General features: G+C 40.4%; 1 protein-coding gene across 1 annotated transcript in view; it reads left to right on the top strand.

Annotated features, from left to right (window-relative positions):
• LRRC8C (leucine rich repeat containing 8 VRAC subunit C) overlaps nt 1–18,528 on the top strand; it is a 122,491-nt gene that overhangs the window by 85,995 nt on the left and 17,968 nt on the right. The window contains exon 2 of the mRNA XM_073593179.1: nt 9,775–9,916. Within this exon, the coding sequence (XP_073449280.1) occupies nt 9,779–9,916 (138 nt within the window). The 5' untranslated portion in view covers nt 9,775–9,778. The remainder of the gene's footprint in view (nt 1–9,774; nt 9,917–18,528) is intronic.

The raw sequence follows: 18,528 nt of genomic DNA, 5'->3' as shown, positions 1-18,528 counted from the left end.
CATGGTGCGGCCTGTTCTAAGTGGATCCTGTCCTGTTAAACCACTGTATGGTCTTAACCACTATGCTGCAGCTCAGTTTCAGGGTCTTGGCAATCTTCTTATAGCCTAGGCCAGTGATGGCAAACCTTGACACCCCAGATGTTTTGAAACTGCAGTGTGGTTGAGCATCATGGGAAATGTAGTTCCAAAACATCTGGGGTGCCAAGGTTCACCATCACTGGCCTAGGCCATCTTTATGTAGAGTAACAATTCTTTTTTTCAGATCCTCAGAGAGTTGCCATGAGGTGCCATGTTCAACTTCCAGTGACCAGTATGAAAGAGTGAGAGCGATAACACACCTGCTCCCCATTCACACCTGAGACCTTGTAACACTAACGAGTCACATGACACCGTGGAGGAAAATTGCTAATTGGGCCCAATTTGGACATTTTCACTTGGGGTATACTCACTTTTGTTACCAGCGGTGTAGACATTAATGGCTGTGTGTTGAGTTATTTTGAGGGGACGGCAAATTTACACTTTTATACAAGCAGTACACTCACTACTTTATATTGTAGCAAAATGTCATTGCTACAATGACACTTTGATACAAAAATGTGAGGGGTGTACTCTCTTTTGTGAGATACTGTGTATGTGTGTGTGTGTATATATATATATATATATTATGCATATATGTGATCCGGTGCACAGGTGCGGCCCTGTAGCAGTAAAACTGCTATGGGGGGAACCTAACGTGGTTAACTCACTAGAGGACCAAGTGCATATAGCATTTTTCCCTTTCAAATCCTTCCCTTTGTTTCTAAGTAGCATGATTGGAGAAACACCCCCTTCCCACCCTTCCTGGTCAGCAACGGTGCTACAGAGGTAATACAGATAATAATAGTGCGCTAAATTTCAAACATAAACTAAATAATAAACTCCAGTGAATATGTGACAGACCGTGATCTTTAAAAATTATATATATGCAAAAAGTCCACATACACAATGATATAAATAAAAACTCTTGATTGCTGAAGAAACGTGAATAAACTCAATCCATGCTCTGTGACAGTCTCTGCAGAAATAAGTGCTGATAGATATTCACCACCAACTCTGTGTGCAATGCTTGTTCACCTCAATCAAAGACCCCCTTGGGTCTATTGGAACTTTTAATAATAATCCACAGATGGGTCAACTCGATCGTAAACAGGTTTTCAGCTAATGGCTCCAGGAATACCAGGACCTTTGCATAGACAATTTCTTTCTCCACATTCCAGTTTCTCAAAGCAAAAAAAAACATAATCATTGTGCAAGATTGCTTAAAAATACTTGCTTTTAATAAATAACATCGTATACACTCAGATTTAAGCAGAGATAAAACTGCATTGAACGATCGGTTGAGTATCGGATAGGTATTAGGACAGCTCTCCTCCTCACTACACATCCAGGGTAACAAGACACCGGAAAGTGTCATCACCGGCTCCTCCCGACGCGTTGCGTCACAGGTCACATGACTTTCTCAAGGGAAATGAAACCATGTGACAATCGTTATGGTATAAGAGCTACAATTTGTGTATCAGTTAACCATGGTGACGCATGAGTCATTGGATCATCTTGCTGTCATTCATACTCATAGTCCTCTTCATTGTGAGAGCATTTATACATAGTATTACACAATCAAGAGAGACAATATTACACACTCCTTATAACACTATCTAACTTAAAACTTGTATGTGTGTTTTAGAATAATTAAAATAATTATGACGCTTTTTGTTATGACCCCTTTTTTTTAAATAAAAAAAAAAAAAACACTTATATCTAAAAAGACTATTTGGCACCATCTAGTGGCATATATTAAAAACACCATCAAAATTCAGAAGTAAAGCAGTTCAGATCAAAATCAATATTTAACCCCAGTGGCGAAAAAGTATTGATCTCAAAAATCCATCTTGATTCGCTTTTACTCAGCTTTATTGCTTCCCCTCCAATGGGGCTTGTATTTATCAATTGCCCAAAACTTAGGGTCCATAGGATTTTTATTATCACACTGTGCAAAATGTCTAGAGACATTGTGTTTCGGAAAATCGTTCCTAATGTTCTGTATGTGTTCTTGTATTCTTTTCCACATTGGTCGCTTAGTTCTTCCTACATATTGCAATGAACAGGGGCATTGCAATGTGTACGCTACCCCTTCTGTTCTGCACAATATGAACTCTTTTATTTTGTATTCTTTCTTTGTGGTATTAGAAAAAACGTAAATTCATGTGATTTTTTTTTTTTGGTGGATCTGGAACATTTTTTGCTATTATTATTATTTTTCTCTTAATGTGCATACACATTTTGGTTTTTCCGGTAAAATAGTCCATAATTGTTTATCCGCACTGAGGAGTGGCCAATATTTTTTGAAAATGTGTTCTATTTGTTTATGTTCAATATTATAATTTAGGATCATAGGTACTCCTTGATACTTAGTTTCCTTTCTTTATCCTTAAATAAAACATCTTTTGATAATCCAGATACTTCTTCAATCTCATCCTTTATGAATTCTTCATTATAGCCTTTATGGATAAACTTCTTGCCTATCTTCTGTGCTTGTTCTAAAAAGTCACTTTGACTACTACAACTTCTTCTTATACCGCGTACACACGAGCGGACTTTTCGACCGGACTGGTCCGACGGACCGAGTCTGGTGGACAATTCGACATGTGTGTGGGCTTCATCGGACCTGCAGCGGACTTTTTCGGTCGAAAATCTGACGGACTTTAGATTTGGAACATGCTTCAAATCTTTCCGACGGACTTGAGTCCGGTCGAAAAATCCGCTCGTCTGTATGCTAGTCCGACGGACAAAAACCGACGCTAGGGCAGCTATTGGCTACTGGCTTTGAACTTCCTTATTTTAGTCCGGTCGTACGTCATGTACGAATCCGTCGGACTTTGGTGTGATCGCGTGTAGGCAAGTCCGGTTGTTAGAAAGTCCGTCAAAAGTCCGTCGTAACTCTGTTGAAAGTCCATTGGAAAGACCGTCGGGTCTTTGTTGTTGAAAAGTCCTTGGGGATGTTTATAAGCCACGGATCATAGTGGCAACTGTCCACTGGTATGTAACTATTTCTCTCTACCGGTTTGAAGAATGTTTTTGTGGTTATTGCATCTTCTTCTAATTGAATTTGCAGATCCAAAAAATGAACGGTCTTCTCATGAAATTCATACGTTAAAATAATATTTTTCTGATTATCATTTCATTTCTGAAAAAATTGAATCAAACTCTTCTGATCACCATTCCATATTATTATACAATTATCAATAAATCTTTTATACATCACCAGTTGTATAGGAGTGTCAGAATAAATGGCTTCTTCTATCCATTTTGATATAAAAATATTAGCAGCACTCGGTGCATATTTTGCTCCCATTCCAATCCAATTTAGTTGTCTGTAGTGGTCAGAATTGTACAAAAATAGTTATGTTGTAAACCATATGCTAAACATATTTGATCCTTATGTAGTTTTGAAATTGTATAAATAATCGTGACTCTACAGGTTTCCGGTATAAGATATTTCTTATCTTTCTTTGCGAGAATGTTCTTCCTGCTTCCTCTTTGTATCAATTCCTGTAATTCGCTTTTATACTGTCTTGTGGGGTTTCCCCTTAATTTAATATAGGTATTGCTGTTGCTCAAGTGACCCATAAGCTCAGTACTGTAGTACTCTTTTGAGAGTACCACAATAGCACCCCCTTTGTCTGCCGGTCTTATAACCACATTTTTGTTATCCTCTAATTCCTTTAAACCTTTTCTGATATCTTGAGGATCCTTCATTCTTTTAATTTTCAATTTTTCCAGATCTTGTAACACCATTTTATTAAATACCTATATATTTATTTATTTTTATTTATTTCAGGTACTTATATAGCGCCGTCAATTTACGCAGCGCTTTACATATACATTGTACATTCACATCAGTCCCTACCCTCAAGGAGCTTACAATCTAAGGTCCCTAACTCACATTCATACATACTAGGGACAATTTAGACAGGATCCAATTAACCTACCAGCATGTCTTTGGAGTGTGGGAGGAAACCGGAGTACCCGGAGGAAACCCACGCAGGCACAGGGAGAACATGCAAACTCCAGGCAGGTAGTGTCGTGGTTGGGATTCGAACCAGCGACCCTTCTTACTGCTAGGCGAGAGTGCTACCACTACACCACTGTGCCGCCCTATATGCTCATTATTATGGACAGGTGGATTGAATAATGATTTATTTCTTAATTGGCTATGTGTGACACCACTGGGTATGTCCCCTCTTCCTTCACTTACGACTGGTGGTTTATTGAGCATATACTTCTGAATATTTTGTTTCCTAGTATATCTTTGGCTATATATAAGGAGGATACAAGATCAAAAAGAAAAAGAAAGTAGTAGGGGAAGGTATATATAATCTAAGTGGAATAGAGTTGACTAAAACAGAAATATTGGCACTGGAAAAAGGATTAAAGTATGCCCCGAAACGTAATTTTAATAAATTTGAAACGTGTACAGTGGGGCAAAAAAGTATTTAGTCAGCCACCAATTGTGCTCCCACTTAAAAAGATGAGAGAGGCCTGTCATTGTCATCATAGGTATACCTCAACCATGAGAGACAAAGATGAAGATGAAATGTGGCTGGGTCTTTCAGCATGACAATGATCCCAAACACACTGCCCGGGCAACGAAGGAGTGGCTTCGTAGGAAGTATTTCAAGGTCCTGGAGTGGCCTAGCCAGTCTCCAGATCTCAACCCCATAGAAAACCTTTGGAGGGAGTTGAAAGTCCGTGTTGCCCAGCGACAGCCCCAAAACATCACTGCTGTAGAGGAGATCTGCATGGAGGAATGGGCCAACATACCACCAACAGTGTGTGACAACCTTGTGAAGACTTATAGAAAACGTTTGACCTCTGTCATTGCCAACAAAGGATATATAACAAAGTATTGAGATGAACTTTTGATATTGACAAAATACTTATTTTCCACCATAATTTGCAAATAAATTCTTTCAAAAATCAGACAATATGATTGTCTGGATTTGTTTCCACATTTTGTCTCTCATAGTTGAGGTATACCTATGATGACAATTACAGGCCTCTCTCATCTTTTTATGTGGGAGAACTTGCACAATTGGTGGCTGACTAAATACTTTTTTGCCCCACTGTACACGTTTCAAATTTATTAAAATTACGTTTCGGGGTATACTTTAATCCTTTTTCCAGTGCCAATATTTCTGTTTTAGTCAACTCTATTCCACTTAGATTATATATACCTTTCCCTACTACTCTCTTTTTCTTTTTGATCTTGTATCCTCCTCGGCATCCCCTCTTTGGTTTGGACTTTTTGGGTTCCCTGTTCTGTCATGCTGTGGAAGGGCTCTCTTGTGCCTGCGGCAAACTAAAAAAGAACGTTGTTCATCCTCTTTTTGATCTCTTAATACATCATATCTGTTTTGGGTATACAGTAGATGGGACTTCTTCTAGATTCATATTGGTATTGGTCATGATACACATAACCCCCCTGTTGATATTGTGGATATTCTCTCGATTCTCTCCTCTCCTGGTTATAATAATTATGGTTACCTTGATTACCATACTGATTATTTGGTTGATTCCTTGGTTTCTGATTATTTTTATTCCCATTATTTTTCCAAAACGGTCTTTTAGGTGATTTGGACCATGGTTTAGAATTGTTTTTATTCTGCCACCAGGGTTTGGGGGTTCTATGTCCATTGTACTCTTCCCTATGTTGTTGTCTTGGGGGTCCATTGTAATCTTCCCTATTTTGCTGTCTTGAGGGCTCAGGAATTCTATATCTGTGATCCCTGATTAGGGTCATAATTTGAACTTCTCTTTCAGGGGTTGTAGTTGTTGAGCCTAAATTGCCTTCTTTTAGATTCAATTGCCATTTAAAGGCTTGATCCAGTTTGTAATCATTTACATCTCTTAAGTACTTTCTTTTTTTTCCTTTGTTTAATTTCAATGTCCTTTTGTTCCAATACTTTATTTAACTGATTAGTTAGCGTAAAAAATGATGCAGAGCCTTCCAATATAATTTTACAATCGGCAATCTGTTTGTTGATATTCGCGATCTTTCTTTGCTTCCTTTTGATTAAAAATAACAATACTTCTGTCCCTTTTTCATTAAAAAATTTGAACCATTCATCCACTGATTATTGATCTAATAAACCATCATTTATGGGAACAAAATTGTGAAATAAAATACTAAAGCGCTGATAATGGCCCGTACACACGATCCGAATATCGTACGAAAACTGTTGTCCGTGTAAGAATCGTATGATTTTTGGATCGTGTGTACACTACTTTTGAGAGCCGATCACGACAGTTCATCCGATATTAGACCAGACAAGCATGAAAATTTTCCTCGTGCGATACCAGATCGTATGATTTTCGTTTAGTCAATATAGTTGTCGTCCGAAAATACAATACAAATACCATACAACAAATGACATCACGTCCGATTTTTTTTTTTTTTCTGTCGTACGAGAATTTTCGTGACTTTATTTACCTATTCAATTTCTACTTGCGACTATTAAGCAAAAAAGGTTATACGATCTGTCGTACGATATTCGGATCATGTGTGCGGGCCATAAGAGTAACAAACAACCCACAGACTATAAATACTGTGACTAATTATATTCATGAAAAACAGCTGCAAATATTTGAAATGTGTTCTGGAACCACATATACTATAAATAATAAACTCCAGTTAATATGTGACAGACCGTGATCTTTAAAAATTATATGTATGCAAAAAGTCTACATGCACAATGATATAAATAAATACAAATGAATAAACTCAATCCATGCTCTGTGACAATCTCTGCAGAAATAAGTGCTGATAGATAATCACTACCACCTCCGTGTGCAATGCCTGCTCACCTCAATCAAAGACCCCCTTGGGTCTGTTGGCACTTTTAATAATCCACAGATGGGTCAACTCGATCATACACAGGTTTTCAGCTAGTGCTACAGAGGTGATCTCCCAGACAGAAGGGGCCGCTCCAGAGACTTGCACTGCCATTCACAAAAACCCCAAAAGATCAAACAGCCTGTGGTTCTGTGTGTCTATCAGGGCTGCCTTTACACAGCCCATCTGATGGATGACACTGCACTGGGTGAGCTGTCAAGTTTATGAATGAGCATTCAGCACACAAGGCAGCAACCTCACATCGCTGATCGATCACTCATTTATAAATAGTAGAAGATCACACAGCCCTGCAGCACTGTGTGATCTGTCAGCCAGACTGTGTATGTGTAAAAGCAGCCCTGATGGACAGCAGCCATTCGAGGGCTTCAAAAGGTTCACTCCTGTGATGGTGGGGGTGAACAGTAAGACCTAGGTATCTCTTAGCAACATCCTAGGAGTTTTCCAGTCAGGCTTCATGAGGTACATGAATGGCCTACATCTATAGCAAGGGCATTATTCAATGTTGGTTTAAAGCGGAGTTCCGCTTAAAAAAAAAAAAAAAAAATTAAAAGTCAGCAGCTACAAATACTGCAGCTGCTGACTTTTAATAATCGGACACTTACCTGTCTCAGGGTCCAGCGATGTGGGGGAATGAAGCCCCCTCCTCTCTGCGGCACCTGGATAGTCACTGTGAGCGCCCGGCTGTGGCTTCACAGCCCGGCACACACTGTGCATGCGCAAGCCACGTGGTGTGTCGTGACTGGCCGGGCAATCATCTGGGACCTGTGATGTGTCCCTGATGATTGCTGAGAGGGAGGGGGGAGAGGTGGTCTCCCTTCCGGTGCCGCGGTGTGCCGGGAGGAAGTGGAAGCTGGGACCCTCTAAAAAGAAGATATCCGCCCCCCCCCCCAAAAAAAGGACATGCCGAATGTGGCATGTCAGGGGGTCACCTCCCTTAAAGCTGAAGTTCCATTTTTTTGGGTGGAACTCCGCTTTAAGCTACATAGTTTGTTTTTATCTACAAATTTTCCCTATCTGCATAGGCAGTTTTTTTGTTAAAGGTGAACGAACTAAGCACATAGTAAAATCTCTTCTCAGCTGTATACTATAAAACATGTTCAGAAGGCATGATCTTATGTGAATATAGCGATCATGTAAGTGTGCACTGTCCTAGAAGCAAAATGAAGAATAATTATAGAATGTTGGCAATGATGCTCCAAATGATTTGGATTTTATTATGAACAGCATGGGGACAAAAATACCAAAGATAAGTATTGGCCAAAATTAGATAAAGTTGAATTCCAGGCAAACAGCAATTCATTTTATTCACCAAAGGATTTATATTTCTGTCCATGCGGTGCGGATTAAAGACATTTTGATTCCTCCATCAACATAGGCAGAGTTGATATGGGAATCCCTCCTGCCAAGACATTGTATTTTCCCGGCGGAGAAGCCGTCCCCATCCGGGAAAAGACAGTGATTATTGTTAGCGGCTATACCAGCCCCTAGCGATAATCACAAGTAAAATCTGGCACACTGGTTGTACCTAAGTTGATCGATCAGCTTGGTACATTCAGCCTGTCCATACATGGTTCGAATCTCAGACGGTTCCTGCTGAACCAGCCGAGATTCGAACCACGTATGGCCGGCATTACATTACACTTGTCCCTCCCCCAGTCTGTGACTGAATAGTGAAGGATAAGAAGCACACTCATTTCTCTGCCGCTCTGTTCTTTCCTCTGATCAGTATGCTGCTTTTTATCACAGGAGCACTGAGGCACAGCTGTTTGGCTCCTTGTGCTGCTTCTTCCTTTCTTAGTCTGAGCTCTTCTCTACAGGGGACTTCCAGAGGCTAATACCAAGTCTAATGGAGGTGCTTACATCATTTACATTCAAAACATGGGTTTAAAGACGTATTGATGAATTGAGATATTTATTTTGTATCTACCTGGAGTTCACCTTTAAAGTGGTTGTACAGCTTCGTTTTTTCTATTAAAATAACAAACATACCTATACGTACTTGCTCTGTGCAATGGTTTTGCACAGAGCAGCTCCGATCCTCTTCTGGGGTGGTCCCTCCTTCTTATCGGGTGCCCCCAGGGAAAGCCAGGGGCACCCATGCATGCTCGCTCCTGAGTCCCGCTGCTGCATCCATTGAGACAGACAACGGGACTCGGCCCGTCCTCCCGCACCTTTGTCACCGGATTTAATTGACAGCAGCTCCCAGTCACTCCGGCTGCTATCAATCTGTCCAATGAGGTGAGAGATGGCGGCGGGAGCGCTTGTGCACATGATTTGAATGGATGGGCTCAGGTAAGGAAAGGTGGGTGGGTGGGGTCTGGGGGGAGCTGAAGGATTTTCACCTTAACGCATAGAATGTGTTAAGGTGAAAAACCCTTAAGACTTTAGAACCACTCTACGTCCATTAAATGCAAAGGATTAAACGTTGTGCAGTATGATTCTTCGTAGGGCAAGCTGAATTCCATTTCCCTTTAATATCCATTTCCAAGCCAGGATTGCACTTAACAGTGAAATTGAACAATAAAAGCAAAGTATTAGATTTCATCAGCTTGATAATAATCAGCTGTAGTTTCAGAACTTTGTCATTTCTTTTGTTTCTTGCCATAAAATATGCATCAAGGTTTGAAAACGGTAATTGCACTTTTAGGATCTGGAAGTTCTAACGTCAGAGTATGTAGATCTAATCTTTGTACTCCGGTATGTTTAGACTGTGAATTTATGATTGCCAGTAAATGTATGGCATGTAGAGTAGATATAATCTTATCATGCATGCTTGTCAGTGAATGCGGCTGATTTCTATCATCTGTATTTGTGTTTTTTAGGAAAATGATTCCAGTTACTGAATTCCGTCAGTTCTCGGAACAACAACCAGCGTTCCGTGTACTAAAACCCTGGTGGGACGTCTTCACCGAATATCTCTCAATGGCCATGCTGATGATTGGCGTATTTGGATGTACATTGCAGGTACTCTATTTGTTTATCAATTTTCTAAAGCCAGTAAGGGCATAAAGATTACGTCCAACCAAAAGTGATACTTCAGTTTTTTAAATCTTACAATTTGTAGGGCCACATCTCATCTCTCTGTACTGCATTCCCTCACATGGTATTGTGCGTGTTAACCTGCATTAATCACTTCAGCCCCGGAAGATGCTGAATGACCAGGCCATTTTTTGCGATTCAGCACTGCGTCGCTTTAACTGACAATTGCGACAATCATGCGATGCTGCACCCAAACAAAATTGATGTCCTTTTTCCTCCACAAATAGAGCTTTCTTTTGGTGGTATTTGATAATTTCTGCGGTTTTTATTATTTGCGCTACAAACAAAAAAAGAGCGTCAATTTTGAAAAAAAACATAATATTTTATGCTTTTTGCTATAATAAATATCCCCATTTTTATTTTAAAAAGCAATTTTTTCTCAGTTTAGTCCGATATGTATTCTTCTACATATTTTTGGTAATAAAAATCACAATAAGCGTATATTGATTGGTTTGCGCAAAAGTTATAATTTCTACAAAATAGGGGATAGATTTATAGCATTTTTATTTTTATTTTTTTTTACTAGTAATGGCGGCGATCTGCGATTTTTATTATGACTGGGACATTATGGAGGACACATCGGACAATTTTGACACATTTTTGAGGCCATTGGCATTTATACAGCGATCAGTACTATAAAAATGCATTGATTACTATAAAAATGTCACTGGCAGTGAAGGGGTTAACACTAGGGGGTGATCAAGGGGTTAATTGTGTTCCCTGCTACGTGTTCTAACTGAAGGGGGGATGGGACTTGCTAGGGGAAGAGATAGATCAGTGTTCATATTTTGTATGAACACACAATCAGTCTCTTCTCCCCTCAGAAAACCGGGATCTCTGTGATTACACACAGATGCCGGTTCTTGCTGTATCACGAGCACTCACGGGAGTCCGGCGCTCATCGCAACCGTGGGGCACTCACATCGGCTTCGGGGGCGCGCCCCTAGTGGCCACACAAAGAAGCGACGTAACATGACGGCGATTCGCGCAGCCGTGCCATGTTGCCGCAGTACAACTGCGGCGGCTGGTCAGCAAGCGGTTAAGGCCATCTATTCATTTTGAATGGGTTTCCAACTAACGACATTGGAATGAAAATCGGACCTGCACGTTACATTTATTTAAAATGTATTTACTTTTTATTGACAAGATGTACAACAAGAAAGACCTGGTGGTACAATGACCAAGGTGCTCAACATGAGCACAATGAAAATACAGTTCAGTACACAATTACGTATCATATTTACAGCTGTATATACAGAGACCAGTGATACATTTTATACATAATAGGATAACATCCAGTCATTTAGCAACCAAGTGTTGGTGGGTCAGACATCAGCCAACTCTCTATCAGGTATGGATGTATGAGCACGTCCAGATCTTTAAACCAAGTATAGGCCCTAAGCTCTTCAAGTAGTAATGATAGTGAGAGTGGATGAGCACCAAGGGTCCCACACCTTATTGTATTTGGTGGGGCAACCTATGTTCAAAGATAATTTTTTCAAATGGGAGGATCTGGTTCACCATCCGGATCCACTGTCAGGTAGATGGAGGAGTAGATTGATTCCATTTAACCGCTATGGCCTTGTGAGCTAAGAACAGAGTTTCTCAACAAAATCCTAGTGAATTTTGGCCACTGTTCCTCAATGCACGTTACTTTTTAACATGGCACACAACAACCTATTGTATGCCAATGGCTCCTGCTGTTGTCTCAGCCAATTAGAAAGGAGAGTCCCTGGAGAGCTGAGGCTCTTGTGCACATTGCTGGATCGTAATAGGGCTCAGGTAAGTATTAGCTGGGCGGCTGCACACAGGTTTTTTACCTTCTTACATAAAATGCATGAAGGTAAGGAACCTTGAGTCTTTAAAACCACTTTAAATGCTCTGCTAAGAATTACTCACAAAGATTAGTGGCTTATTGTTACACGGATGGAATAAATGGCATCTATTTTGTAATTTACACAAGTGGCAGGAAAGAGGTGTTTAGAGGTGGTTAAAGAGGAATTTTACCTCCCCTCCACTTTTTTTTTTTTGTAATCGAGTTATTACCAGGTAATATCGGGCTTACAGGGTTGCGTGTTATGCGCAATTCGGATACTAACCATCCCAGTGGATCTAACATTATCCTGCTGAGATCCTCTTCTCTATTGTCACCACTTGTGTTCCCCACCACCATCTTCTTTTGTGCCGCCTCTTCCAGGCTCAGCGTTCCGGCCTCCTGATGTAGTGCCGCTAGGCATGCCCCATCCATCTTTTATAAATGAAAGACTATGCCTCTTGAGGATATGTGATGTGCACATATGTGATGTGCCCAGGAGGCCCAGTGCACGTCATTTGCCTAGGCGAGGACAGTTGGAGTGGAGGGACGTTTATTTTCAGGGTTAATATTCTCTTTAACTGTGCATGATCACACATTACTAAAGTTTTGTGCAATTAGCTGCTACTACATGCTCTCCTAGAAGTCTACGGCTACAATGGTAATTAAATCCTTTGGACAGTGAAAGAGTTAACTGCTTGGTGGCAGTTATCTCATTGGAATGACATTGATTTTAGCAGGCTGCAAGGTGACAAGTGGCTAAACAAGTGGCTAAATCTGTTAGTAGCAACGAGATTGAATTGCCTGTGTAGTCGTAGCCATTTATTTCTTTTATTTAGCATTCAATAATAAGATAAGTTCATTTTTTTAGAAAAAAATAATAAATGCACCTTTTTTTGAAGGTTAAAAAATTTGCATTTTATTTATTTATTTTTTTCAGACCCTGTAAAGCATTGCCCCAGGGATCAGCAGATCGCTGGTGCCATACAGGTCTCCAGCAGATCTACCAGTGTATCTGTGTGCCCATACATCCCGTACGGGTAAGCAGATACAATCTGACAGGAAGAGAGAATGAATCCCACAGCGCCATGGTAGTTCATTGAAAACCACAAGCCGACAGCCGCAAAGGCTGCTGAACTTTGTTGTTTACCTTTCACAGAACATTGTGAATGAGTGATGCGGCCAGGCAGGCCACTTTTTTTATTTTTTCAAATTGTGACAGCTGGGGGGGGGGGCTTGGGGGAGAAGATCCCGGCTAGCTGTCAGATCAGGGATGAGGGAGGTACGGGGGCCGATCCATTCGTAACATGTTACACCCTGACAATGGGTGTAACATGTTACAAAAGGTGAATTAACAATTTTAGTACTTCAGTTGGGCTACTAAAATCCATTTGTTTGGGTCAAGCCTAAATAAGGTATATCATAGAACTTATTAAAGAGGGCTGCACTAGCAGAGTGTGCTAGCACATGAATTCATTTTATCATCACTAACAACAGCAGTAAGAAAGAATTCAAACAACCGCTGTTCTGTTTAGTTTGATCATGTTTATTCAAAATTCAATAATTATGCAAAAGCCCTAAAGTTCACATGGGCAACAGGGGGCAGTAAAAACAGACAGGTGATGTGATTATAAAAAGCTTCCCAGAGACTTTAAAGATAATTAACCTCAAGAATAAATCCTAAACATATTGCAGCTTACCGGTTCTTAGATGTTAATGATGGCTGCATTAGTTTTCATTTTTTAAGGCTAAGAACATTTTCAACAAGTACAGATCTTATTAGAAATTCATTTTCTTTGCCACTTCCTGTAAGCTGAAATTAATGCATAAAACAATGTTATCTTTCTTCTGTAAATGTCTAATCTCCCCACCCCCATGTAAAGGAGATTAAGGGCAGACATTGGATGTCCTCCCGGGTAGCAACCATGGCTCCCTCCATAGATACAGTTGAGTGAACATAGCCACCCAAGGACAGGAAATGTGTTATTCCCATGATTATCAGATGCAAATAAAGGAAAAAAAGTATGAAAAAAGAAAACTTATGTAGCTATCTTATCTTCAGGTATCTTAGTAAACTTAGGAAACTGCTATAAATCATGTTTTTGATTTTGGTTTTCATACACTTTGAGGGCAGATGCTCATGCAGAAAGTGGCAATAGGTTAAAAAGGGAAAGGACAGAGAGCCACAAACACGAAGCTAGTTCCAGCCTATCAGAGAGAACTGCAGTGATCAGGGCAGGCCTTCTAACCTGTCTAAATACTAGTTTCTACTTTCTGACAGTGGCTGTCTAAATCTGCAGGTATGCAATTAACCATCAGGCAAATGTCCCTTTTCCATACTTTGCACCATGTGAACTCTCCTTATTTCTCTATACAGTGCTGTGAAAAAATATCTACCCCCTTCCTGATTTTTTATTTTTTTGCATATTTGTCACTTAAATGATTCAGATCATCAAACAAGTGTTATTACACAAATATAACCCGAGTAAATACAAAATGCAGTGTTTAAATGATGATTTTGTTTATTAACCTTCTTTGCAGTATTCCCGAGTGTGGCTCAGGGTGAATTTTCCATACCAAGAGCCGTAACCCTGAGCCACACTCGGGGCTGCATCGCAGTATCCAGGGAAAAAAGGTTACTTACCTTGTCCCCAGGATCCTGCGATGTCCCTGCGCTTTGTGTGGCGGCTCTGTCTTCCGCCCAATGCGCTGTATGCCGGGCTCCGTTCCCTGCAAGCGGCGCAACGCACAGGGACAGAGCCCGGCGGAAAATTCAAAAAGTGCAAAAAACAGAACACACACAGTACAATGTAATCTTACAGATTACATTACTGTATCAAATTATTTCACATCCCTTTTGTCCCTAGTGCTTTGCCCATGCCCTTCATTCAGTTTTATATTATATATACTGTTCTTGCTGCCTTGAAACTGGAGAATGTCCATAGCAACCAAAAAGTGTCCCTTTAGCTTGAAAACAGCGATAGTAAATTATAACACTTGCAGAATTGAGCGATAGTTATTTGTGGGGAAATTCGTCATCAGACACTGAAAGTGATGACAGCGACAATTCTGCGAGTGAGCATATTTCAGTGTTTTTGAGTTGATTACATTATTGAATTAATTTTATTATTATTATATTAACATTTTTGATAATTATTTATAGTTATTTATTATATTATAATTTATGATTTTGTGTTTCAAACTTTATCATACCCGGGACGTCTACTAGACTCTCGTTTAGACAGATTTAAGTGAGTTATTCCTAAGAATTACAGGCCTACAATATAAAACGCCGAATTTCCTTGCAAAACAATGTATCGCTTTCAGCACCAAAAATCTGACATAATTATACCACCAGGAAGGTTAAGGGAAAAAGCTGTCCAAACCTGCCCTATGTGAAAAAGTAATTGCCTCCTAAACCTAATAACTGGTTGTGCCACCCTTGGCAGCAAAACTACAATCAAGCGTTTGCAATAATTGACAATGAGTCTTTGACATCGCTATGGAGGAATACTCTTCTTTGCAGAATTGTTTTTATTGAGCCACATTTGAGGATTTTCGAGCATGAACGGCTTGTTTAAGGTCATGCCACAGCATCTCAATCAGATTTAAGTCCAGACTTTGACTAAGCCGCTCCAACACCTTAATTATTTTTTTTTTTTGAGCCATTCAGAGGTGGATTTGCTGGTGTGTTTCGGATCATTGTCCTGCTGCATAACCCAAGTAGGCTTGAGCTTGAGGTCATAAACTGATAGCCAGACATTCTCCTTCAGGATTTTCTGGAAGAGTGCAGAATTAATGGCTCCATCAATTATGGAAAGTCATCCAGGCCCTGAAGCTGCAAAGCAACCCCAGACCATCACACTATAACCACCACGTTTGACTGTTGGTATGATATTCTTTTTATGAAATGCTGTGATAGTTTTACGCCAGATGTAAGGGGACGCACACCTTCTAAAAATGCAACTTTTGTCTCATGAGTCCACAGAAAATTTTCCCAAAAGTCTTGGGGATAATCAAGTTGTTTTTGGGTGAGATGAGCCTTTGTGTTCTTTTTAGTCAGCAGTGCTTTCGCCTGGGAACTCTCCCATGGATGCCATTTTTGTCCAGTCTCTTTCTTATTGTTGAATCATGAACACTGATCTTAACTGAGGAAAGTGAGTCCTGCAGTTCTTTAGATGTTTTTCTGGGTTCTTTGATGACCTCCTGGATGAGTCGTCATTGCGCTCCAATGCCCCGTACACACGGTCGGATTTTCCAACGGAAAATGTGTGATAGGACCTTGTTGTCGGAAATTCCGACCGTGTGTAGGCTCCATCACACATTTTCCATCGGATTTTCCGACACACAAAGTTTGAGAGCAGGCTATAAAATTTTCCGACAACAAAATCCGTTGTTGGAATTTCCGATCGTGTGTACACAAATCTGACGCACAAAGTGCCACGCATACTCATAATAAATAAAGAGATAAAAGCTATTGGCTACTGGCCCGTTTATAGTCCCGACGTACGTGTTTTACGTCACCGCGTTCAGAATGATTGGATTTTCCGACAACTTTGTGTGACCGTGTGTATGCAAGACAAGTTTGAGCCAACATCCGTCTGAAAAAATCCTAGGATTTTGTTGTCGGAATGTCCGATCAATGTCCGACCATGTGTACGGGGCATTAGACTAATTTTGGTAGGCCAGCCACTCCTGGGAAGGTTCACCACTGTTCCGAGCTTTCTCCATTTGTGGATAATGGGTCTCACCGTGGTTCGCAGGAGTCCCAAAAGTTTAGAAATGGCTTTGTAACCCTTATCAGACTGATACATATCAATTACTTTGTTTCTCCTCTGTTCATGAATTTCTTTAGATCGCGGCATGATGTTTAGCTTTTTGAGATCTTTTAGCATGCTTCACTTTATCAGACAGCTTCTATTTACCGTATATACTCGAGTATAAGTCGAATCTTTCAGCCCTTTTTTTTGGGCTGAAAGTGCCCCCCATCGACTTATACTCGAGTCACCGCCATCTGTCTGCATGATCAGCGTGTCATGCAGGCAGACAGCGGCCGGCGTGTGATAATTCGTTCGGAGGCTATTCCAGCTTTCAAAAGCTACGCCTCCTGCTCGTCTGTGATAGGCTAAATAGCTGTCAGTGTACAGCCTATCACGGACATTCTCTCATCCTCGTCTGTGTTATGAGAATGAGAGAATGTCCGTGATAGGCTGACCGCTGACTGCTGAGTGTTCTGCCTATCACAGAGGAGGAGGAGGCGCGGCTTTTGAACAGTGGAATGGCCGCCGAAGTGTATTATCACACGCTGATCGAAGGATGGAGATCGCCACAGGGAGGATGGAGATCGCCACAGGGAGGCTGCACAGGACACAGGTAGGCTGCATATGCACACAGGATACATGCACACAGGACACATATATATGTACAGGACACAGGACACATGTACAGGACACAGGGACACATACACATGTACAGGACACATGTACAGGACACATACACAGGACACATGCACATGTACAGGACACAGGACACATGCACAGGATACAGGTAGGCTGCACAGGGCACAGAGGCATGCAGCTGCAGATGGGCATTGTTGACCCTCTGCATTTCTCACCCTCGTCTTATACTCGGGTCAATACGTTTTTCTCAGTTTTTTGTGGTAAATTAGGGGCCTTCGACTTATACTCGGATCAACTTATACTCGAGTATATACGGTAAGTTATTTTTCTCGATTCAACAGGACTGGCAGTAATCAGGTCTGGGTGTGGCAAGTGAAATTTAATTCAGCTTTCCAAAAAATGTGTTTAATCACAGTTCATTCATAATTTAGTAAGGAGGGGGATGGGGCAATTACTGCAAGGAAAAGTGGGCTAAAATTCCTCCACAGCGATGTCAAAGACGCATTACCAATTATTGCAAATGCTTGATTGCAGTTGTTGCTGTCAAGGGTGGCACAACCAGTTATTAGGTTTAGGGGGCAATTACTTTTTCACATAGGGCCTGGCAGGTTTGGACAGCTTTTTTCTCTTAAAAAATGAAATCATGTAAAAACTGCATTTTGTATTTACTCAGGTTATCTTTGTGTAATATTACAATATATTTGATGATCTGAATCATTTAAATGTGAAAAATATGCAAAAAAACTCAGAAAGGGGGTACATACCTTTTCACAGCACTGTATATCAGACAAAGATCCTATTAATACATTGTTGAAAAAGTTGAACTATGATAGCTAGCTACAATACCTGTTCTTTATGCTGAAAGTGTATCTAAATCCAAAAACAAAAAATGTAATATATTACAGCTTGCCAATCCTTAGATGTGACCTGGTGATCCTGCCAGTAACACATTTTTGTCCTAGAGTGACAATGCTCAGTCACTGTACTGGATCTATTGAGCAGCAGCTTTATCTCCCTAGGCTGCTCTCCTGATTTGGACTACAATGACTCCCTCCTCACTTCATGCCCATTTCATACAGTAGGTGTTTTGTTGTTCACAGAAAACAGCTGGGAAAGCTGATAATTGTTTGAGATTTCAGTTGAGTGCAGAGGAAGTTACAAAGACACATTTTTGGCAATTACTGAAAAAAGAAAACTGATGCTTACCACAATTGGTAAGCTGTAATATAATATACTTTTGTTCTTGGGTTTAGATATTATTTAACGTACAACTGCAGCCAAAACCTTTTTTTCTATTTTTTCTTTTGAATATATTGGGGAAGGGT

Source organism: Aquarana catesbeiana, linkage group LG07, assembly GCF_042186555.1.
Source record: "Aquarana catesbeiana isolate 2022-GZ linkage group LG07, ASM4218655v1, whole genome shotgun sequence".
Taxonomy (NCBI): Eukaryota; Metazoa; Chordata; class Amphibia; order Anura; family Ranidae; genus Aquarana; species Aquarana catesbeiana.
The sequence above is the reverse complement of the archived record's forward strand: the minus strand, read 5'-3'. Positions and strand labels throughout refer to the sequence as shown.